Source organism: Spermophilus citellus (genome assembly GCF_964194105.1).
Source record: "Spermophilus citellus genome assembly, chromosome: 10".
Taxonomy (NCBI): Eukaryota; Metazoa; Chordata; class Mammalia; order Rodentia; family Sciuridae; genus Spermophilus; species Spermophilus citellus.
Window position 1 is genome coordinate 94,174,817 of NC_138197.1, and position 24,401 is coordinate 94,199,217.

At 33.0% G+C, this 24,401-nt stretch overlaps 1 protein-coding gene across 1 annotated transcript in view; it reads right to left on the reverse strand.

Moving 5' to 3' along the window:
- Positions 1 to 22,970, reverse strand: part of CAPS2 (calcyphosine 2) — a gene marked incomplete at its 3' end in the record, with an annotated part of 44,565 nt that extends 21,595 nt beyond the window's left edge. Inside the window, 10 exon segments of the mRNA XM_081311274.1 lie at positions 2,896 to 2,991; positions 7,903 to 7,970; positions 11,508 to 11,630; positions 12,419 to 12,431; positions 12,433 to 12,473; positions 16,022 to 16,198; positions 17,323 to 17,445; positions 17,537 to 17,582; positions 20,258 to 20,307; positions 22,854 to 22,970. Coding sequence (XP_081167400.1) covers positions 2,896 to 2,991; positions 7,903 to 7,970; positions 11,508 to 11,630; positions 12,419 to 12,431; positions 12,433 to 12,473; positions 16,022 to 16,198; positions 17,323 to 17,445; positions 17,537 to 17,582; positions 20,258 to 20,307; positions 22,854 to 22,934 — 818 coding nt within the window. The 5' untranslated portion in view covers positions 22,935 to 22,970.
- Between the last annotated feature and the right edge of the window lie 1,431 nt (positions 22,971 to 24,401).

Below are 24,401 nucleotides of genomic sequence, written 5' to 3' on the forward strand. Positions count from 1 at the left end.
AAACACATATATCCATGTATACATATACACACATATATATGAAAAGATTGGTAAATTGGTTAAAATTCATATGAGAATATCAGGATGGTCAATGTATGTATGAAAAAATACTCAACTTTATTAGCCTCCCATGAAATGCAAATTAAAATCACCAGTGCACATATATAAGAAGAACTAAAATGAAAAAGATGGACAATACCAAGCACTGAAAAAATTTGCTACAACTAGAGCAGGGTGTGGTAGTGTACACCTGTAATCCCAGCAGGAGGCTTAGGCAGGAGGATCGCAAGTTCAAAGCCAGCCTCAGTAATTTTGTACGGCCCTCAGAGAGAGAGAGAGAGAGAGAAAGGAAGGAAGGAAGGAAGGAAGGAAGGAAGGAAGGAGGGAGGGAGGGAGGGAGGGAGGGAGGGAAGGAAGGAAAAAAATGTATAAGGCCTAGGGATGTGGCTCAGTGGTTAAGCACCCCTGGGGTTAGATCCCCAGTACCCCAAAAAATGTACTGTAACAACAATGTAAATTGCATCTAATGTAAATTGCATCAATTAGCTTGAAAAACTATTTACAAGTATCTTTTAAAGCTAACATGTGCATACTAAATGGTCCAGTAATTCTAAGTATTTATTCGGCATCAATGAGTACATATGTTCACTAAAAGGCATGCACAAATAAGTTCATGGCTGCACTATTCATAGCCAAATATTTATCAACATCTATGAATAAATAGTGGCATATTTGTATAACAAAATACTGTATAACAGCAATGGGGAAAACTATTAATAGCAATATGGATAATACAATGCTGAATAAAAGAAGGCAGGTAAAAAAAAAAATATATATATATATATATATACATACATACATATACACACACACACACACACACACACATACACACACACATACTCAAAACGTCATGCTGAATAATCAATCAATGACTGATATTAGGGGAAATAAAAGAAGGTAGACACAGAGTTCAAATTTTGTATTTTCACTTATATAAAGCTCATAACCAAGCAATTCTAATCTATGATGTTAGGATACAAAGGTTCACCTGGCATGAGAAAGAAAGTGAACAGTAACTGGAGAGCAGCATGAGAGGGTTTATAGGGTCCTGATCATGCTTTGTTTCTGGTCTAGGAATTTGGCACATGAGTATTTTGGTTTGCATAATCCTTGTGCTGTACAATTAAAATTTGTGCACTTTGTAAAGTGTGTTTTATTTCAATAAAAGTTTAATTTAAAGGGTAAGTTTAGATGTATGGTAGATAGCCCCCAAGGATATTTATATCCTAATGCTTAGAACATGCAAATACTTTACATAATAAAAGGTTGCTTATAATCCCAGCAGCTCAGGAGGCTGAGACAAGAGATCTCGAGTTCAAAGCCAGCCTCAGCAAAAAGTGAAGTGCTAAGCAACTCAGTGAAACCTTGTCTCTAAATAAATATAAAATAGGGCTGGGGATGTGTCTCAGTGGTCAAGTGCCCCTGAGTTTAATCCCCAGTAGTCCCCACCACCAATAAAAGATAAGGCCTGTGAGGCTCTTAAGATATGGAATTTACCAGGTTCACCCAAGCATGTTCAATGTAATTATGCTAATCTTTATAAGAGGGAAGCAAAGAGAGAGATGTGTCCACAAAAGAAGAGTGTCAAAGTGAGGTAGCATAAGAAAACTCTGACCAATCATTAATGGCTTTGAAGATGGAGGACAGGGCCATAAGTCAAGGTATTAAGGTAACCTTGAAAAACTGCACAGTACAAGGAAATGGATTGCCCCCTGAAACTTAATCCAATCCTGCCAACACCTTAATTTTAGACTATTCACTTCCAGAACTGTAAAAGAATAAATCTGTTATTTCAACATACTAAATTTGTTGCAATTTTTTACTTAAGTTCAAAGAGAATAATATATGATACTTTGAAATATTTAAATATATGGAAGCAAAGGCTTCCAGAAAATTAAAACGAGAAAAAAAGATAAAAGTAATAGGAAAGTACAAAGATAGCAGTCTGAAATACAAAACAGCTATTGTAGATCCTGACAGATTTTCTGTCTATTAAAACTGAGTCTACAAGACAACTGTCAGTGAAGTTGCTAAGGAATTTAAGTGCAGTGAACTATATTGGTCCATTTCAGTTGTGATACTTTGGATCTGAAAGGTACCATAGAAGACCATATGCTAAAGGTACAGTCCCCAGCTCATGGTGCTATTGTGAGGTGGTAGAATATTTAAGAGGGATATCCTAGATAGAGGAAGTTAGGTCATTAGGAGTGTGTCCTTGAAGAACCCTACTGGACCCTGGCCCTTTTCACTACCCGACTCCACCTTTCTGTTTCTCAGTTGCCACAACCTGTACAGTCTCCTATGCCACACTCCTGCTGTAAAGTACTGTGCTGCCACAGAGCCAAGCACTATCAGCTGAAACTATGAGTCAAAATATGCTTTTTTTTCCTGATTAAGTTCATTATTACTTTGTTACTATAACAGAAAAGCTGATTAACACACCAACCTAAGGGTTTTTATAACACACAAAGTAAAATTAAAAAATAATTAGAACTGATATTAATTTTATCAGTGATATTTGGACCGGATATATTGCACAGATACAGATGTCTGAGCTACTCTGTTATGTATTTTCACATATTATTCCTAAAGGTTACGTAAATTTTCCCCTAAATTATAATTTAAAAATTATAGGGCAAAAGGGTTATAATAAGGTATGGTTTCCAACATCTTACAGTGGCAGAACTGTGATCTGGACTCCAAAAATTTTACTTATCTTTATATAATAAAAAAGCAAAAACAAATAAAGCCTTTTATGTTACCCAGAGAGATATATTTTAATAATTCATTGATAACATGGTGCAACCTCATTTCATATAATTAAAATCTTACTTTGTTTCATGTAGTGTTCTTTTCCTAAGTCGAAGAGGATGAGTAGTTTCTTGTTTCTCAGTGGTTACATTTTGCTCTGGATCACTGATGACAGCCCTACACAGGAAAATATGAAGTCTAATAATTAAGGTGATAATGCATTACTCTAGCATTCATATATTTTTAAGCAGCTGGAAAAGATCAAACACTAAATGAAATTTAAATCACTATTAGAATAACATTTTTCCAGAAATGAGTAAATTTAATTATTAAAAATATTGGCCATAAAAATTGAATATTTCTATCTCTTATTCCATAATTATTGTCTAAAAATAAATTGAAATTTTGAAGGATGCTAAGTGCTTCATGTCTTTCTTTTACTACTCTTTAAACAAATAGATACTACACTGGTTTCTGATAAGATAGAGAAAAACACTGGTAAAGAATATAATAAGAATAAAAATGCAATAAGAAGTAAATAAAGCAATGAGTACTATAATAGAAATTCAACGGGCAAACAGAAGATGACTTAAATCCTGGAAAAGAATATATAAGAAAGATTCCACCAAAGCCCTCAAAGAAGAGATGCCCGCACTATCTCTGAAAAGGTTAGTAGAAGTAGCTGTTCAGAGGAAGGGAGTCAGGATATCAAGAGAAGAGCAAGAACAAATACAAGGCCGCAGGAGTAGAGCAGCACTGCACACCTGAGCAGCTTCACAGAGGGCAGGGATAAGAACACACACTCTGGGGCTGGAATGCCTGGGTTCAGCCTTTGCCTCTTCCAGAAATTAGGCGTGTGGCCTTATCTAGTCTTTCGACTCTAGGGTACAGTTTCTTCACTCATAAAAGAAACAATAATGAGCTGAGCATGGTGACACACTCCTATTATCCCAGTAGTTAGAGAGGCTGAGGCAGCAGGATCACAGGCTCAAAGCCAGCCCCAGCAACTTAGCAAAATTCTAAGCAACTTAGTGAGACCTGTCTCAAAATAAAAAATAAAAAGGGCTGGAGAAGTAGCTCAGTGGTTAAATACCTAGTTCAATCCTCAGTACCAATAATAATAATAATGATAATAATAATAATAGTACCTCTCTCAAATAACTATTATGAAGATTAAATAAATTAGTTAATACATATTATTTAGAGGAGTGTCTATCATCTAGTGTTAGTGAAGTGCTCACTCACTGAGCTTATGCCTCCCTGTTCCCATTTTATTATATGTTCTGCCAAATATGAAATATGAACAAACACAGAGTCATGACAGGCTATTAGGTAACACTGCAATAGGCTAGGAAAAAAGATAGCAAGGTGGCATTAAAAATAGATGCAGTATAATGGATTTGAGAAATACTGGAAGATCTAAGAGATTAACTGGCTTTAACATCATTAAGTAGAAAAATCTACCATAATCTTACAATGTGAAAGGAGTTTCATTTAATAATGTAAGGAATATGGGAGTCATATAATAGTTTTGGTTTGTCATTATTGGTAGTAGTATTTTAATAGCAGAAAGGCAATCTATCCTTACTTCTGTCTTTACCCAGCATGATTTATCAAAATATAAATTTATATAATCCTTAACAACCTTATTGCCCTCTCTGGTTTTTTCCTATTTCCCTGACAAAACCCCAAGTAAGAATAAATTGATGATGAACTGTTTAAAAGAATAAATACATAAGCCTTTTTGAAAAAGGTATCATGAGTCTTCAAAAAATACAAAGATAAACAGCAAGTCAGAGATAGAAGAATTTACGAATTTTTTCAGTTTCTTCTATTGCTTAAATATTCAGGAAAAGCTTTAAGAATTTCTACCCTATTGTAGGTACTCCCTATTTGTGTGCCAAATTATGAGCTAAACAATTTTAAGCTGAATATAAAGATACTTTTTAAAAAAAATTTTCCTGGTGAAGAAGGCTGGAATTTACCAAAAAATGGCACCTATTCTGTTCTCACACTGTCACGATATCAGTTCTACGTTAAATAGACACATAAAGAATGTTAGAGTTATAGAAATCTTAAATGTTCTTTTGGAAGAAGCTAAAATCAAGACATACAGAAGGAAAATATGAAGGCTCAAAAAGTAATTTTAGTCACATAGCTAAACACTAAATTCAGTTCTGCTGACTTAATTAGTCCTTTTTTCCAGTTCATTCGTTCATTTGCCCATTCAGCAAGTACTTAGTGTACAGATACTCCACTAGGGAATAGAAATACAGCAAAAATGAACAAAACTTCCAAAGAGACTTACCTGCTTTATGGAGCACACAGACAATTAACATGATGAATAAGTAAAGTAAAAGATAACTTACATATTGATAATTCCCATGGAAGGAAAAACAAAGTAGTAAGAGGCTATAGAGTTTTGAGTAAGGGAGTTATAACTTCTTATTTGGTAGCCAAGGTAGGTCTCAATAAGGTGACTTCTAAATAAAGGTAAAGTGAGCAAGCAGCAATATGAATTTATGGGGAAAATGCATTCTAAGCAGAGGGGAAAATATATGCAAAGTACCTGAAACAGGAGTAGAACCTGATATGTTCCAGAGCAGAGAGCAAGCCAGAAGGCTGGAGTAGACGGATGAGAGGAGCAGGACTCCAAATTCTAACAGTAAGCAGATCAATGGTGGGATTGAACACTATATTACTGGCTCCAATTTTTCAGCACTCCTGATTCACATCCTTGCCATGGCTTTATTATAAATGAAATGTACTTCCTCTCCCCTTGACTTTGAGCTTAGCCACTTGACCTCCTTTGGTTATATATTATATATAGTTGGATGGCTTTGCTGATCTTAAATGAACTAATTCATGCAAGTGTGGATGATCTACAATGATCTACAAAATCTGCCAATCTACAATGGTCCAAGCTAAATAGCCCCTCTGCATTTATAGAGGAATCTTTTACTTGAGACTAGTTGGCTATCCAAGTATTGTTCTGCTCTCATATATGGTAGATGCACAAGAGGGCAAATTGAAATATATGAGGTTTCTTACAACCTAAGCTCAGAATGATGTGATCATTTATTTTGTTCATATATAACTAGTCAGAGGAATAAATAAAATCCATCCATCTAAGCCAAGTCTGGACAGCAAATCTAAAGATACATTAGCAAAAATTAAATGCTGTTTTTTTAAGAGAGAGAGAGAGAGAGAGAGAGAGAGAGAGAGTTTTTAAATATTTATTTTTAGTTTTTGGTGGACACAACATCTTTATTTTATTTTTATGTGGTGCTGAGGATCGAACTCAGTGCCCCACGCATGCCAGGCGAGCACGCTACCGCTTGAGCCACATCCCCAGCCCCAAATGCTGTTTTTTTAAGCTCCTAAAAATTACTTATACTAACATATAAGCATTGTAATTTTATTATTATTGGGGATGGTTTAATTACTGGATGGTTTGATCTGTCTTATTTAACAATTTCATTCTAGCTGCTGGGTTGAGAATAAACCTACAAGAGGTAAATGCAGATACAATAAGAGCAGTTAACAAATAAATGAAATAATCCAGGAGATAGAAGGTGATGGTTGAAACAAGGATGGTGGCCAAAGAAGGAATAAATTTATTTTAATGGTGGAACTGAAAAATGTCTGCTGACAGACTAGATATAGAATTTGAATGAAAGAGATGAGTTAAAGGAAACACCAGGATTTAGGCCTAAATAATTTCAAGAATGGAGTTTCCACAGAGGAAAATTAAAGAGGACTGGGTTATGCAGAAGAACCCAGATTGGAAAATAAAATTGTTAAATTGAAATCTTAAATTAGAGATGCATCAGGATACAGAATGTTTTTAAGGGCATGATACTGGATGAAATCACTAAGAGGCAAATACAGAAAACGTCCTAGGCAGTGCCGTATTTAAAGACTGGGGAGAGGAAGAAGAACCAGAAAACAATGAGGAGTGGAAAGCAGAGGGGGGGGGGTGGGGAATAGTCAAGTATGGTGAGCAGAAAGTCAAGTAGAGAAGAGAAAAAAGTGTTTCAAAAAGAAGTAAACTTCAACGGAGCCAGTGTTGCTGATGGGGCAAGTAAAGGAGAACTGAGAAACCACCATTTGTCTAGCAATACGGATGTGACTACTTACCCTACTTACCTTATGAAGAGAATAAGGTAGCAGAAGTAAAACATAAGTCAAGTCCATGGGATGATAGATAGACTATAAAAATAATTGTCTCAAAGAACTTACTGAAAAATATGCTTGTAGGATTATCATTCTTTCTGCTTCCTAAATAAACAACTTTTTCAGGTTGATCTTAAGTCTTACTTTTTCCTTGAAGAGTTCCTGCATTAGTCCAGCCTCTTCTAAAATCTTACCATATTTACAAGCTGTCATACTATTTAGCACTGCATGTAATAGAATTTTATATAGTTTTCTAAGGAGTTTTTAAATTCTTGAAGGTTACTCTCACAGTTCTCAAACTGCATAGGGTAACTGTGGGATATTAATTTTTAAGGGAAACAGGCATTCGCCATCTTTTGCATATCATATAAACTACTAGCTGAAAGTAGCTGACAGCTTCAACACAGGATTGTGTTATTCTTTCTTCAATGATGTTACATCTTTACAAGAGTTTTCTACAACCAAATATGGTTGTAGAAAGCAAATATGGGAAAATCAATGTAGAATAGAAAGTGATCCTAAATGATTCTAAGATTTAAGAGATTGTTCAGTACTTAAAATATACAAATAACCCATTAGTAAGCAACTGTGACAATTTAAGAATGAAATAATTATATTTTCTTCTAATTTATCAGCATCATTTTTTCATGTGGCCACAAAGTTGTTAGGAAATAGATACTTATTAAGTCATTTAGATAAAAGTTCTTAATAAATAGAACTATTATGTATTTCTATTGGTCTAAGGGTGCTCTGAAAAAACTACTAAGACACTAAGAGTGCAGTGAAGAGAGAGCTTGGGAACCTCTAAGTCAGCCATGCCTTGAGTGGCCAGGGACATGTGTATCATGCATGAAAAAGAAATTCAATGAAAACTTTTGGAATGGATTTCTATTACCAGTTACTAACTCTCACCTAGATAAGTGGTCGATCATCATTTGCTCTGTGACGGTCTGTTTCTTCTTCTCTGCAGCCACAATTTCCTGAGAAGATAAAAATAAAAACATTTTTATTGTCCATAAAGCAGAACAATTAATACCAAAATCCTAAAAAAATTAAACATTTCTAATGTTGCTCTTAAATACAGATTGTTCTCCATCATTAACGTACTTAAGCTTTAATTAATCTTAATTTACCATTTTCTAAAAAGCAAAGCACTTAAATTTCAATACAAATCATCAGACATTTCCAATAAGCTATGGAGTCAGAATAAAGGGTAAGAAGGCTATGACATGCCCCTCCCTCCTTATTACTCCCAATAAGACATGTCCTACCAAATGTAGCTTAACCTGCTACAAGAATACCAATACAGAAACAAAAAGAGTGCAGTCTAAAATTATTCACAGTTGAAGAGGCTGAAACTGAAATAGAATCATTCAACTTTACATCAAAAATCTAAAATTGAAACAGACACGGCTGTGCATGCCTGTAATCTCAGCAACTGAAGAGGCTAAAACAGGAGGATTGCAAGTTCAAGGCCAGCCTCAGCAACTCAGCAAGACCCTAAGCAACTGAGCAAGACCCTATCTCAAAATAAAAAATAAAAAGTGCTACGGATATAGCTCAGTGGTAAAGCACTCCTGGGTTTAATTCCCAGTTTAAAAAAATCTAATACATAACAAAAGAATTCCCATCTTTAAAAGGAAGGTAATCTTTTCTATGTCTATCTTATGGTTTCAATATGAGGTGTCCCCCCAAATGTTTCTATGCTAATGGAGAAATGTTCAAAGGTAACATGATTGAATTGTGAGAGCTGAAACCTAGTCAGTCCATCCTAGTTTGAATGACTGGGTGGTAGCTACAGACAGGTGTATGTGTGTAGAGGAGGTGGGTTACTGGGCCTGTGCCCTGGAAGGGTGCTTCTTCTTCCCTGTAGCCCCTTTTCCACCCTCTGCCCCTCTCTCTGCTTCCTAACGCTGCCATGAGCTAAGCAGCTTTCCTCCTTGGAGCTCTGAAACCATGAGCCCTAAATAAACTTTTCCTCCTCTAAGTTATTCATGTCAGGTATTTTGATCACAGTGAGGCAAAAGCTGACTAAAACAGTATATAATACCTTAATAATATCTAATCAATTTTCCTTAATTACTGGTTTTATTAAACTGTCTTCATACTATTTTTTATTTTTCCAACTCATCTAAAACCATTTTTACTACTTTTTAGATCATATCAAATTGGAAGATTTGCAATCATTCAATTCCAATTAGAGATCACACAACTATAAACACTAAAATATTTCTTTAGGGGAAAACCAAAAGAAGTTAAAAATTAAGAGGTCAAAACAACACATGTCCTATTCTTAGAATGTAGTTACCATATCTCTATTAATGACTCTAATAAAAAAAATCAACTAAGATAATGTTGTTTAAGACAGAGGCTTTGCAACTTTAGGGAAGGTATTCAATTTAAAACTAACACAAAATATCAAGTAAAAGAATATCATAAAAATAAAAAGTGAAAATTTCTATGAAACCTGGAAAAAGTGGCCACTATTATATAAACATTAGCCTATAATTGAATTTAGTGTTTTTTGGTAGAAATTTAAGATGTATAGTTTACATATCCAAAAATACCCAAAATAGCTTTTATATCTTTTAATACATGACTGTTTCTTATGCTATTCTCTAAGTTCATAACACACCATAATGATTTTTTATTTAATAGTAAATTTAAAATGGCAATTAAAAAAGAAAATTATATAACCCACAGCTAAAGCAAAGAGTATTTTATAATACTTGAGGATGATTCAAAAAGCAGACAGTAAAACACATTGAAATTATATACAGAAGAGATCCACTCCAGCCAGAATGTAGATGAAAAACCCCAAACCTAGACAAAGACGAAGATTAATGACTACCCTAGAGCCCATGCAAAGGGCCACCTTCAGTGCTAAAGTTCATGGTGGTTTTTACTTTGTAGGGAAGATTGGAACCACCCTCAGTCACATTGATTTAAAGGTCTGTGAAAGCATAAAGCAGATTAGAAACAGAAGTCACAGGAATGCAAAAGAGCTGACAACACTGAAAAATGACAACAGCACCAGGAGAGGGGCATAAAAACCATAGTGTCACTACTCATTGTTCCTCTAAGTAGCTAAAGAAGTTTGTACCTCCATCTTTAAAACACATTGGTGATCATTTCAAATGTCTGAAAAGCCTACTCATATCCACATTGCCATGGAGAAACAAAACAGATAAACAAGTACTACCGCAAAAAAGCAACTCAAATTACTTGATGGTCAATTTATATACATCACCACTAATAATGTCAATACAAAGAAAAGAAATATACTACCTCCCGGATGACTTTGGGTTATACCAAGAATAATAAATACCCAATGGGCCCTAAGTATAGGTGATATCTATCTCAAATACAACTTCAGAAAATAAACCTTATTGGGGACACTATTTTGCCTCATAATTTTGTTATTTTTATGATGAACCAAGTAATACTACTAAGCATAAATATTTAAATAATAATAAGCATAGAAAACTACATGCATGTGATTTTAATGGAAGAACTGCAATAAATTTGAGACATCCACAGACTATTAACCTGACTGATCCAGAGATTAATTACACATCATTATCAATTCATAATATATTGATTCTAGATGACTGCAACTCAAGTTTAAAAAAAGTATATACACATACACACATATATATACACACACAATAGTTTATCTATACAATTGTATGTGTATATATATTGTGCATACATACACATATGTGTATATATATGTATTGTGAATATATATATATGCATGTATATACACAGATATATATATATATTGCATATATATGTTGTGTGTGTGTATATATATTTTTAATGATAATGTAAAATGTAACTAGCTAAATCCATGTTGCTTTATTATTATTTGGGTTATCTAAGCCAGAGCTTTCCCATCTCGTATTGCATTACCTTTTCAGGATGTCTAAGATACTAATCACTTGGGGATCTAGGGGATGAGCACACTCCACCTTCAAGCAGTTTGGTCCCCTTACCATGGGATACTATAGAAATATTATACTTACCTGTGTATACCAGAACTGGTCTAAGCACCACCTATCAATCTATTTAACTGTTAAAAATACATACTCGAAAGTTAATATTGAAAGTCTGGCGTTTTGCTTCAATTTTATTAAAGAAAACATCTTTAATTCCTGGCTTTTTCCACAACTGGCACAATCTCTGTAATGATAGTAGCCTATAAATTTCAAAACAATAACTAGGCATCTATTTGAAGGGAGGATGTGATACCAAATAAGCCCACTAACATAAAAAGTGGCCAATTAATATTTTGAACAATATAAACTAAATTTTTGTAAATAAAATGCAAGACACTTTCCACAGAAAATATACCAAACATAAGTTAATCATTTATAAAAATAACAACTCAATTTATACATCAATGAATATTCATCTCAGTCCAAATTCAATTGTTGCAATTCTTCTAAGTCTGTAAACTCTTGGAGGGTAATGATCCTAATGACTTATCATACAAGAGAATGCTGAAGCCTAACCGCATCTGATTTCCTTGCGTTGTGCTGTACATGTTGAGAGTTGTGCACATAGTCACTCTGCAAGAGGGCTTTCCTATCCAGAGTTGTGAGGTCATCCAAACTGTTTTCTTCACCCTGTATACACTGTATAACGAAGCAATAAATGGACCATTATACACATATTTTGAATATTTGTATTTTTACAAAATAAGCAACTAGATAATGAATAAATACCTCAGAGATTACTTTTTTATAGGAGTTTTATAGTACAAACTATGACAATCTGATTGCCTCTCTTTGAATCCAGCTCTTCTACTTTATCTTTGTGCCTTGGTTTACTCAGATAAAATAGGAACAATAGTAACTACTTGACCAAAAAGATTAAATGAGATGGTACATGCCCAATTCTTATAAAGAGTACCTGACTAGCCAAGTGCACTGGCACACACCTGTAATCCCAGAATCTCAGGAGGCTGAGGCAGGAGGATCACAAGTTCAAAGCCAGCCTCAGCAATAGCAGGGCTCTAAGCAACACAATGAGACCCTGTCTCTAAATAAAATACAAAATGGGGCCGGAGATGTGGTTCAATGGTAGAGTGCTGCTGAGTTCGATCCCTGGTACCCAGCCACCCCCCCAAAAAAATTACCTGACAAACTAAACATTAAATAAGAGAAGTATTTTAACTATTACTGTCCATGTTGAGTTATTGTGAAATTAATAAATTAAATTCAGAACCAAAATACTAAAATATGGTGGTATTCTCTAAGGTAAAGAATTCTTTCGGATTGTCAAAAAGACGGAACGACAAATTTTTCTCTGAATATGAGATGTACTTACAATGCCTTAACTAAAAAAAAAAGTTTCATTATGATAGCAACTTGTCAAAAACTTAACAAACTTCAAGAATTTTTATCCTATGGATTATTCTTACTTTAGATCTTCCAAAGATCACACTTCAACTTCATACTCTGCTCTTTCTTCATGACCTTTGGTGACTACATGAAATTTTATTACATATGTGTTCATAATTTATTGCCTGTGTCTTCTATTATAAGCTCCATGAGGTCAGGAACTTTTGTCAATTTTATTGCTGTATCTCTGGTGCCAGAAAAGCATTTACTACTGGGAAGTCAATGTATGAGAATACTGAATAGTCTTATTTATTTAACTGCCAATATAATTCTTTTCCCTAAATAATGATTTATTTAAATGGGCACCAAAAAGATGCTTAGCATTAGACAAAATAAACAAAGTAATTTAGTAGATACATTTAAGCATAAGCAAAGCTCTGCATTGTGTTAAAAAAATTTTTTCAACAATTTACAAAAGGAAAGCAGTGAGTGATATTTCTACTTGATACATCAAATTTAACCTCCCCAAACCACACTTCCATATAGTCTTTCCTCGACTCTACTGAAGGTCAACTGCTTAGACCAAAAGGCTCAGAGGAATTTTTAAATTTTAAATCATTTAATTGATAAAATTGTGTACATTCAAGGTATATGATGTGATGATTTGCTATACATATACATGTGTAATAATTACCACAATCAAACTAATTAATTAATGCATCCATCATCACAAATAGTTATGGACACAAATGTGAAAACACTGAAAATTTCAATCAAATTGAAAATTTAAAAATACAATATTAATAACTATAGTTACCACATTACAATAGTTCCCCAGAATTTATCATATAAGTGAAACTTTGTACCTTTTGACCAACATCTCCCCATCTCCCTGGCAACCACACATAAGCAAGCACATAAAGTCCTTGTCTTTCTGCTCCTGGCTTATTTTAATTAGCATAGTGTCCTGCATATTCATTCATGCACAGCTATTCTTGCTCTTCCCTCTCAAGCCTACAACCCATCTGTAGCCAATCTTCTTAACCCCACCTTAGCCAGAATCTGAAGTCATGAGACCACCTGTTATCCAATTCTGTTACTACCACCGCCCAGATCCAAGTCATCATCTTTATATCCTGCCTGGATTACTGTAACAGTCTCCCAAAGGTCTTCCTGTTTCCAAGGTTGCCATATTCTCAATTAAACCCTTTCTCAACAGAACTAAGCAGCTTTCTGCCTCAGGGTGAAAGGGCAAAGTCCTTACAGGGTCTTTGGAGCTACTGTGATCTGGCTCCCAGGCTTCCTTTAACTCTCTGCCCAGTTTCCTCCCAACTCTCCCAGCTCTCCTTCCTCCTCTGACCACATTTTGCTCCTCAAGATTTCTTAAACCATCTAAGCTACTCCTACCTCATAACATGAGTTTCTACTGACTGGTTGGCTTCCATCTCTCAGGTGAGAGCTAAAATGCTATCTTATGGAAAAGGTCTCCCCTGCTGACCCTAAACAAATTACTACCCCATACCTACAGCCTGGCTCTCCCTATTCTCTTCTCTTCATATTATGACCATCTGTGATGCAAAAATGGGCTGGTTGGTTATGGAATGCATTGATTGATTATGTTTTCTTCTTACTATCTCTTCACATTAGGAAATAAGTTCTATAACAGCAGAAATTTTTGTTTGGTTTATTCCCCTATTCCCAGAACAGTTTCTTGCATATAGTTAAAACATTCAAAAAATTCAATAATTATTTTGGAAAGAAAAAAACAATACATTAATGAACAATACATTAAAGAAAAAAACAATACATTAACCAAAAGGCATTTGTCTTTTAAAAAGCTGATGAAAAAGATATATCTAACCTGATTAATAAATACAATTAATGAATTAATATGGTTTTCTTAAAGCTGAAATTTAATAATTTCCATATTTTATTTAAAGATGTTTCAATATTTCGGATAATGTATACATGCACACATGAGAGTACATTTTCAGTAGCAAAAAAATTGGGTAACTAGAAATTCACCACTATTTTATACTAAGTGGTAATTAATAAAACTCAACAAAGGAAATTTGGCATTACAATCAAGTTCCAACTGATGATTTGTCAACTTGTGTATCAGCCTGATAAGTCAGTACCTACTTTAACCTTCTGTTAATGCCCTGGATCCTAAATACATCTAACCTTAACTTTTCTTCCTCAATAAAGAAAATCAATTTACATGTTTCTTTCTGCTCTAAAAAGAGGGGATCCCATTTCTAAAATCAAGGACTTCTATTTCCAAACATTATAATGTTAACTCATGTAATTGTAGTAGAATTTATCAATAACTCATTTATATAATAGTCTTGATAATCACAGTACTACACATTTTAAAAGACCTTTTGTTTATAAAAGCTCTTTTGCAAAAACACCAAAAATGTGTTAAATACTTTCACCCTTTTAATATATGTTTTAAAAAAAATCAAAGAAGTCAAACAACATCTTATCTAAGCAGAAAATACACTTAGATTGGCTTCTGTAAAATATCCATTCTAGATAAACATTTATCAGTCATATAGAGAGATTTGCAAATAATATTTGTTCCTCTCTTAAACAAAAAGTAAACAAGTGTCCTTATCTGAACTTGTGTTCCAAGAAATTAAAGTTTTACTTTAAAAATATTTTGAGCTATTTTTCTGCCACTCAATAGAGCATGTGCTTACAGAAACCTACAGTCCCAGCATATTTACAGTGATCTTAATATTACACTTTGCAAATAATACATGGCTGCTTGGTAAAGGTTGTGAGACTATCCTATAATAATATTATAGACATCAACTGATAATGTTTGCATATGTTTAGGTCTGGAAATTTGTTTTATGATAAAAGGCAACCAAATAATTTCATTAATTTTGTTATTCTTTCACCTAAACATGATTTATTTAGTCCTAGATAGTTCATACATGGATTTTTAAAAAATAGTTGCAATGCCACACCTACTTATAAATTTCCATTTTTTTAACCTATGGAAAATAAGCAAGTAAAACCATTAAACTTCTCCAAAAATACATAATTCTTATAGAAGGTTAACTAAATTAAAAATCATATCCAAATATTCTTTTATTTTTGGCCTGTAGTACCATAAACTTCTTTCAAGCCTTCCCAAAAATATTGAATTCCTGAATGTTTATGAAATACCATTAAGCTTATCACCTTTAATTTGCTCTTATATCCATAAATGCTAATTTTTACCTAATAAATATTAACGAAAGCATAACAATTTCAGCAATTTGTAAGGTTAAAAAAATCTAAAAATGAGGCAAAAGTCAGTCAGGAAATAAAGGCAGTTTTAGAATAAAATAGGTCCCTATATATTCTGAGGTTTCAACTTTAAAACTTAAAGACTATACTCCCACAGAATATATATATATGCACATACATATTCTTACTCCATTCTCAAAGCAAGTAAAAAGCTTCTAACAGAAAAGATAAGTCTAGATAAGGCTAGAATTTCTGCATTCAGAAAATGGGATAATAACCCATTATGTTGTGTAGAAAAAGCTAGCTAATATAGGTAAAATAATTACAATAATATTGGCCTAGCCTACTGAGACAAATGTTGGCTATTGTTAGAAAGAGATTTCTATAACCCATGAATTATTTGCTTTAAATTTTAAATCTTAAGAACTCTCACTTATTACCTTTTCATCAATCTTGTTTCTTGAAGGCTGTTGATGTGTGATATTTGATTTTGTCTTTTCTGAACTTCTCTGACTATATTGTGTATATCCCTCTTTCATTTCAGTTTTATATGGTTGATATTTTAGCTTGTATTTGCCTGTTGGTGATGGCAAATTTTCAGGTATTATGTCCTGTTCCTAGAGGTAAAAAGAAAAAGTCTGTTGTTCTCAGAAAAAAATAAATTACTATAACTAAATTTCCTTATTGATATTAACAGGTTTACCATTTACCTCACCCTTTATGTTTAAGAAATGGTCTAAACAGAGATGATATTTAAAAACCTTGAGCTTGTATGGCATCGCTGACCAATAAGAGTCAACAGAACTGCTCAGAATGAGTATTTGAATACCAATAATCTTATACTTGATTTCACAGCTGAAGGTCAATCCCGGTTTCAAAAGAATTTGAGAGAAGAAAAAGAAACTTTTCCTTCTTCTGACAAGTTTTAGGTAGACACTTTTTTTGTTTTCCATTGTCAATCATGTCTTCCAAAATAGTTATAGGAATTGGAGATCACGAATGCTGAGAAGCACTGATTGCCATTTCTGAAATATTGAGATATTCTGCCTTCTAATATTATTTGATTCCATGCTACATTTTCATGGGAATGAGAGATAATTGATAAGAGGAACCAGTGGATAAGAGGAACCACAAAGAAGTTTTAAGCAAGTACAGGGGCATACATATTGATCCAGAGAGGCATAGACATTTCAAAAGGAAAATATAAACCAGTCCATTCCTTGAAAATTATTAAGGACATCCCAATTTAACCCAGGAAAAAAAAAAGGTTGAGGCAAAACTTAAGGACAAAATCTGTAACAACATACAAATTAGGATACTTATGCAGTTTTCAAAAATGAGACTGAGAAGAGCATGAATAGAACCAGCTATATGATGGAGATATGCAAAGACAGAAAGGTAAGTACTATTCATAGAATAATACTAGTCAGAACCTGCATTCACTAGATATTGTTTAAAATGTAAACATGCCCCAAGGAGACACATTGGATTAAGTATAGTTATTTATGTACTCCATAGTATTCTAGTAGCCTGATGTATTAGAATATAGCTATATTTTACCAATTTTACAAAAGAAAATTTTAAAATATCATTCCAATGTGTGAAAAAAATATAAAACAAACTAAAGTATTTTACCATCATTATTGTTTGAGATTTTCAAACAAAAATTTCCGGATCAAATATGGTGCTAATAATGCATAGTATAATTTTTAAAATTAGTAATAAGCAAATATATACTAACCAGTTCATTTAGATGATGCTGAGCATATGGTATTTGACCTGGTGAGAGCCAACCAAGAGCAGATGACTTTGGTCGGTTAAAATAATTATGCACCATATTAAGTGGAACATATGAAAAATCATCCTAAAAAATAAAATTTAATTGTATTTTAGTATATGCTATGTGTAATATAGTGGTCAAGTGTTTATTATGTTAAATAAGAAGTAAAAATTACCTCATCATCAGAGCTCACAAGGCTTCCCAAATCAAGTGGTGGGACCCTGAAAAAAAATAAGTATCCATCTTATAACATTTTCAAATGAAACTTTGATAAATGCAAATCACATATGTTAGATCACATATAAAGCTGCACTGAAGCTAATGGTATTCTGGCTCCCACCAGATTGTGATTATCTTTTGTTAACTGTTCAGGGATTTTTCAGCCGATGGTTAAATGCAGTCAATATTAAAAATAAAATTATATAAATTTGTGATTAAATAAATTATATTAAGAACAAAGGTAATAAATACTCAAAGTTCATAAGTTCCTAATGATTTCACTGGACTATACACTCCAGAGGCTCTCTGTACTTCTTGTATCTCTACTGTGATATAATTGTGCCCAACTTTACAACTTTGCATTTACTGATTTGACGTGGACAGTCTGAATCAGTCATGATGAAATAGGCAAATGCTATGACTCAGGGCTTGATTTATTACTTTGTTGATTTCTGAGACTTGAAGGTATGGTGGAGAAAATGTTAATAATGCAGATGAAACTAAGAGTGCATCATGTCCACAGCTGTCAAATAGTGAATAACAAAAAATTATTTCTGTATTCAATATTATTGATTTTACCAGGAAATAACTCATACATATCACTTTACAGTAAAGAAAAATAGCTTGAAAAATCACTTTAGTTCACATGGAACTACAATGGTTCATCATAGTGAAGACAGGTTGGCTACAGATAGAGTTCAATAAAAAACAAAGAAAGTATTCTGTGACCAACAATTGGCTAACTGGACACTACAATAAAGAGTTATATGTTTTACTAGCATTTGTAAACTCCTTGCTACGTATACCTCTTATCACTAAGTTATAATAAACTTAAAATATACTTAAATTTATTTATAATAAAAAAGTAAAAAAAAATTATAGTAAACTTGTAATACACTTTTGGAACACCAGTTGTTAAATATTTACCAGCATATAATTGACTACTGCTTCCCACATACTCAGTACCTTGTATCTTAGTACTCAATACCTTGTATCTGGACATAATTCTTTATGTCCAGATAAGCAGACAGATATCTACTAAGTAGAACCACATGAAATTATAGATATTGGCTCATTTTAAATGTAAAATACAAAACATAAATTAATGTATTCTAAACCAAAACTCAAATTTTAATAAGTTTGTTTAAGTTGTAATATACCTCAAAATAAGATTAGAGCATGGGTATATTTACCATTAAGTTAAATTTGACTATACCAATTATAAAAATAAAAATGTTATATATTTCTTTCACAAATTCATTTAGTGAGTTATTTGTTATTTATGGAGTCATATATTTAACTTTTATGATCTTACATCTCAATTAAAAATAAACTGAAAATTTAAAATAGCATAATAAAAATGAATTTTCTTAATAAATATTTTACCTTTTTCAGGAAAATATGAAAATAATATTAAAGACAATAAAACAAAAGAAGTTTTACTCATAATCCTACCATTCTATCACAAGATGATTTTGGCATAATAATTTTTAAAACTTCCTGCTGCGTCCCTCCCCTGACTCAGGCAATGGCAAGGCCCTACTGAGGTGGATGGTGCAAGGTGTCCATCCTCTGGAGGAGCGCAGTATGTTTCTGGGAATGGGCTAGTTTGTTTTTGTATTCCTTTAATAAGTATAGTTGCAACTTCTCATATGACCATTAAGTATGAAGGAAAAAACATGACTTTCCCAATTAATGCAACTACTTCTAAAGAATAGATCTGTTTGCTCTAAATGCAATGATTCAGCTGTGGAGCGTAAATTGTTAATGTCTAATGAAAAACTCCCTGTATTCCTGTCAAGGAAGTTTTTGAGAAATTAAATTAAAATCTAGAGAAGAAAAATTAATGTTAAGAAGACAGATTAGTGCTTAGTACTGGGCAACTTGTTCTTGTTCCTGTGCACAATGATTTGTGCTCTTACTCGTGTTTGATTAAAATTAATAACAAGTCAACCACTTGCTGTAACCATGGCACCGGTTCCAGTCAATAAGTCAAGAAAGAATAGTCGGGGCTGGGGATGTGGCTCAAGCGGTAGCGCGCTCGCCTGGCATGCGTGCGGCCCGGGTTCGATCCTCAGCACCACATACCAACAAAGATGTTGTGTCCGCCGAGAACTAAAAAATAAATATTAGAAATTCTCTCACTCTCTCTCCTCTCTCACTCTCTCTTTAAAAAAAAAAAAAAGAATAGTCAAGGTATAGGCCAATAGTTTGGGACATTTCTAACTATTATTAAAAGTTAACTAAGCAGAAACAGCTCAAAGCAAAACTCGAACTGAAAGTACAAATGCTTGCTTATGCCTAAGCCAAGATACATTCTTCTATTCTAATTGTAGCTAGGTAATATTTTGTTTCTTTGAATAATGATTCCTGTTTTGTAACCACAAAGTACTGTGAGCCTGCCAAAATGAAAAGTATATATGATCAATTTCACAAGTAAAGATTGGGATCAACACCTTCACTTTGGTGTCTGTTGTTTCTCCACCCCCCTTTCACTGACTCCTCTCTCCTGAGACCCCCTGTTGGAGCTGGTCTCCAACAACTTCCATATACAAATAGGTTTTTCTGTAGTTCCCAAACATAGGTACACACATAATTTTTCTTTCATTCTTAACTTGGCAAGGCATCACAAATATTTGCCCATTAACCAATTCAAATGTAAAGAAATATTACTTACATAGGTGGGTAGGGATTCGGAGTTGCCCATGATCTGGAAACCCATCCTTGCTTTAATTTAAAAATAAAAATTAGAATCAGTATGCATATACCCTTTATGTTTTAAATGACAAGCAATGCATCAATGCAAAACTAATTATAATTTCTTTCAATAAACTCTATATAAAAATACTTATTAAGTCCTTCCTTGCTGTCTATGAAGCATAGATAAAACAATATATAGCACTGTCTGTCTGTCAGAGAAGACATCACTCAAACAATAACAAGAAAAATAAGTCTATGACAGAGCAACTGTGTAGCAAGTGTACCCATCCTACTCTAGGGAATTAAGGAAAATTTTGCAAACCAGAAAGCAAACCCTTAAAGGGAGTTCTGAAGAATGAGGAGATAGCCAGATGAAAAGAAAAGGGAGAAAACCACTTCCACCAAAACCAAGTTACTGCTCAAATGTTATCTAACCGGGTGTTTTTTATAATATTGATAGAAGCATGGGCTGTTACATTCAAGACTGAGCTTTATGACTATAATTTACCATCAGAGTAAGAGATACAAATTTAACTCAATATCAACTTTAATATGACATTGTTTCAAATACTATTCTAATATTTAAGATGTGGAAATGGCAAAATTCTAAAAGGATCATTTAAATGAAAAAAATAAACATTTAATAGAGGCATAAAGGTATCGTGTTAACTTAAATCCCCTTGCCTAACCTGGGATCTGAACAACTTTTCATGTTCTTATCTCTATCTATTTATCTGTTGTTAGTGTTTGTAATGATGATATTTGTACTAATAAGTATCAGATTTTTTTAAAGAGCTTATATGTTCTCATTTTTTAAATACTATTCTTCTTAAAACACTCCAGAAATAGCACCTAGTAATTAGGCTTCAACTATATTGACACCTGACTAATAAACTGTAAGAACAATCTGGGATTAATTAAAAAAAAAAACCAATAGTTCAAGATAAGCATAAACATGTCCCCTAACTCTACCACTAGATATAGTAAGACATAAGGCAGGTTTTATTTTTACAGAAAAAGGTAATTACAGAAGCTATTATTTTCAGAATTTAAACATTGAGATCTTCCTAATAATTAACCAGGGGGGAAAAAAAACCTGAAGTTTCCATAATCTGATAACCAAGTAATCAGTGGAAAAGGCTGTAATACTATGCTTGATATTTTAACTAGTGAGAAGGGCTTCGACCCAAATTATCAATGACTTGAAATTTTAAACTGTAAAATAGTAAACCTTAAGAACTCCAAAGCATTCACCCATTCATATAAGGGTTAGTCAGAACTAGAGTTCAAAGTACTAGCAAGTCGCTTAATCTCTAGAAACCTTGCATATCTAAAAGCAGCAGGCAAATAATAGTGCCCACCTCTAAGGTTCACGGTTTGATTTATATGTTATTCAGACTTTTATTATGGTCAATGATAATCAGTAGTTATTCAGTATCTATAATAAAAATAGCAAAGAGATGTGTATCACTTTCATATACCTTTAAATTAAATGTGCCATTTATCCAATTCTATGTAGATGCAGGGACAAAGTAACTTTAAGATTTCACTTAATTAATTGATGAAATCTACAACAGTGATAGCGTGAAGGCTGAGAAGAATAAAGGTCCTAATAATAAAAGCCTGGATTCTCTTCCTGCATTGCTAATAGAAAATGTAATATTCTAGAAAAAATTTTAATTTTGGTTTAAATATAAAAATCGCAAGTTGAATATTTGTACTTCTATCCTTTTGAGGATGCAATCATCACGACCCTGCTTCCCTTCTCCACCTTTTTTGCAAATCAAACGCTAATTCTAGCGCATACAGATGTCATTCTTCACTGAAACCTTCTCTACCTTTGCCAAACCCCTCTTCTTTCTGCCTTTATACTTTTGTAGCTATTTCTTTAGTTGAATTTAACACTCGGAATCATAAATCTTAAGATTAACTACAGGATCATTTATTACATCTCATTTATTGTTGGGTCTTTAGCACCTCGCATTGCACTAAACACATTATAAATAAAAAAATAAAATTCAAAAGAATGTAGTCACAGAGATTCTATTTTAAATAAACCTAGTGTATATTTTAAAAAGTTTGGTTTATGATCTTCTAAAACTTCCTCTGAATATAAATTATACTATATATTATATAACCACTAAACACATTTTTAGAGTTTTTGATAATATAGAAAATGCATTTTAAAAGTAACATAAAATTATATTGGCAGTTTGCAATAGTGTACCAATTATACATAAATCCATCAAAATGTAATAGGGCACATACTCATGAAGGAAATATTGATATGTTCTCTCTACTATTGCTTCTTTCTTTTAGACTTTTTATAGACACATGGATAATTTTTAAATAACAACAATAAAATGATAAGCATGATTTTTTTTTAAAAAAAAACTAACTCAGTGAGTTTTCTAGTAATAATTAACTTCAATTTTGGTGGTTCCATTGTCCAAATCTAGGAAACATTAATCTAAATATTTGTGAATATAATTAGTCATCAAAGCATGAAGAAAGGACTCATAAAATTATTTAGTGAGTCATCATGAAAGAGGAAAACTAGATTATTTACATACTTGTAGTGGCTTCTTTCTTCTCAAGAGTAGCTGAGATTGGCTCCTAGGAGAAGTAGCCACTCCTTTTACCTCCAAATCCATTCAAGTTCCCGTATTTTTCATGCAGTATCCTGGTACTTTCAAAAAGGCAAAACAAATGTAAAATGATAATGCCTATCTAGTTTTAAATAAGTCATACAACTTACATAATAATACTTCATAGAAAGAAATCATATGGTCAATCACTTTTACTTCTTTCATCAGAATCATATTTGTATAGGGCAATTACATTATACCCCGTGGTAGTCTGCTCCCAAAGAGATCCCCATTGAAATGTCTGGACTCTAAATCTGTACCTTACATGGCCAGAAGGACTTTTCAGATTTGATTAAGAATTTTGAGATGGAGAGATTTTCTTCTACTATCTGGTGAGCTCAATGTGACCCCCTTCGTGTCCTTTTGTGGGGGGGGGGGGAGATTACAGTGAACAGAAATGTAAGGATGGAAGCATAGGTCAGAGAGGAGCCACAATGCTCTACGGCTGGCTCTGGAACTAGCTTTAGGATGGAGGGAGAGGTCACAGACAGCTTCCAGAAGGCAGAAGAGACTAAGAATGGTTTGTCCCCTGAAGCCTCCAAAAGGAAACAGCTCTGTTGACCACAGTGGTTTTAGATCCTTTAGGCTCATTTTGTACTCTGACCTTAAGATGTGTAAAAGAATACATTTATGTTGCTTTGAGCGACTAGTCTGTGATAATTTTTTTTACAGTAGTAATAGCATACTGCTATATCTCTCTTATCCACACAATGAGACATATGTTTATTCAGTCATTTACCCATTTCCCAAAGCTTGGTGGATTTTCCTTGTGTCAGAGTAGGCTGGTGAAAATATTTTTAGCAAACAGTATTCTTTACTTAATACAAAGAATCAAATAGAATGAATGATCCAATTAGTAACTATGTGGTAACTATGTTTTCAAAAGACCATTGAAAATAATCAACTTTCAAATACATACAAAATAAAATCAGATTAATATATCTGACAACAAAATTGTTTGTATTTTAGTTTATAATTCACCTTTATATTACCAGTTTAATTTAAGAATTCATTCATACTTTTTTATCATTAAACTTGGATTTATTTTTATAGCAAACTATTTTATTTGTTTTTTTTTTTTAAGAAAGGTAGTATGGCATAGTGCCAGCTTGAGTTAGATAAATTGTATTAAAATCCTGATTTTTGCTACTTTCACATAATTTAAGCTTGGGTAAGAACTTAATTTCTAAGCCAATGTTCCTAATGTATAAAATAAATTTACAACTTACTCATTAGCATCTTTCTCATTTTGATGGAATAAAGTAACATTAGATGAAAACTATGGTTATTATTAAAATTGTAATTTTATTTCAGGCCCACTACATTTTTCTTATCTAAAATCTCAGTTCCTTTCTAACTCATCTGTGTGGTTTTCTTTCACTCCTAAAAAACTGTTGCCTTAAGCTTGAAATTTTACTTTTTTTTTAGTTGTAGTTGGACACAATACCTTTATTTATTTTTATGCAGTGCTGA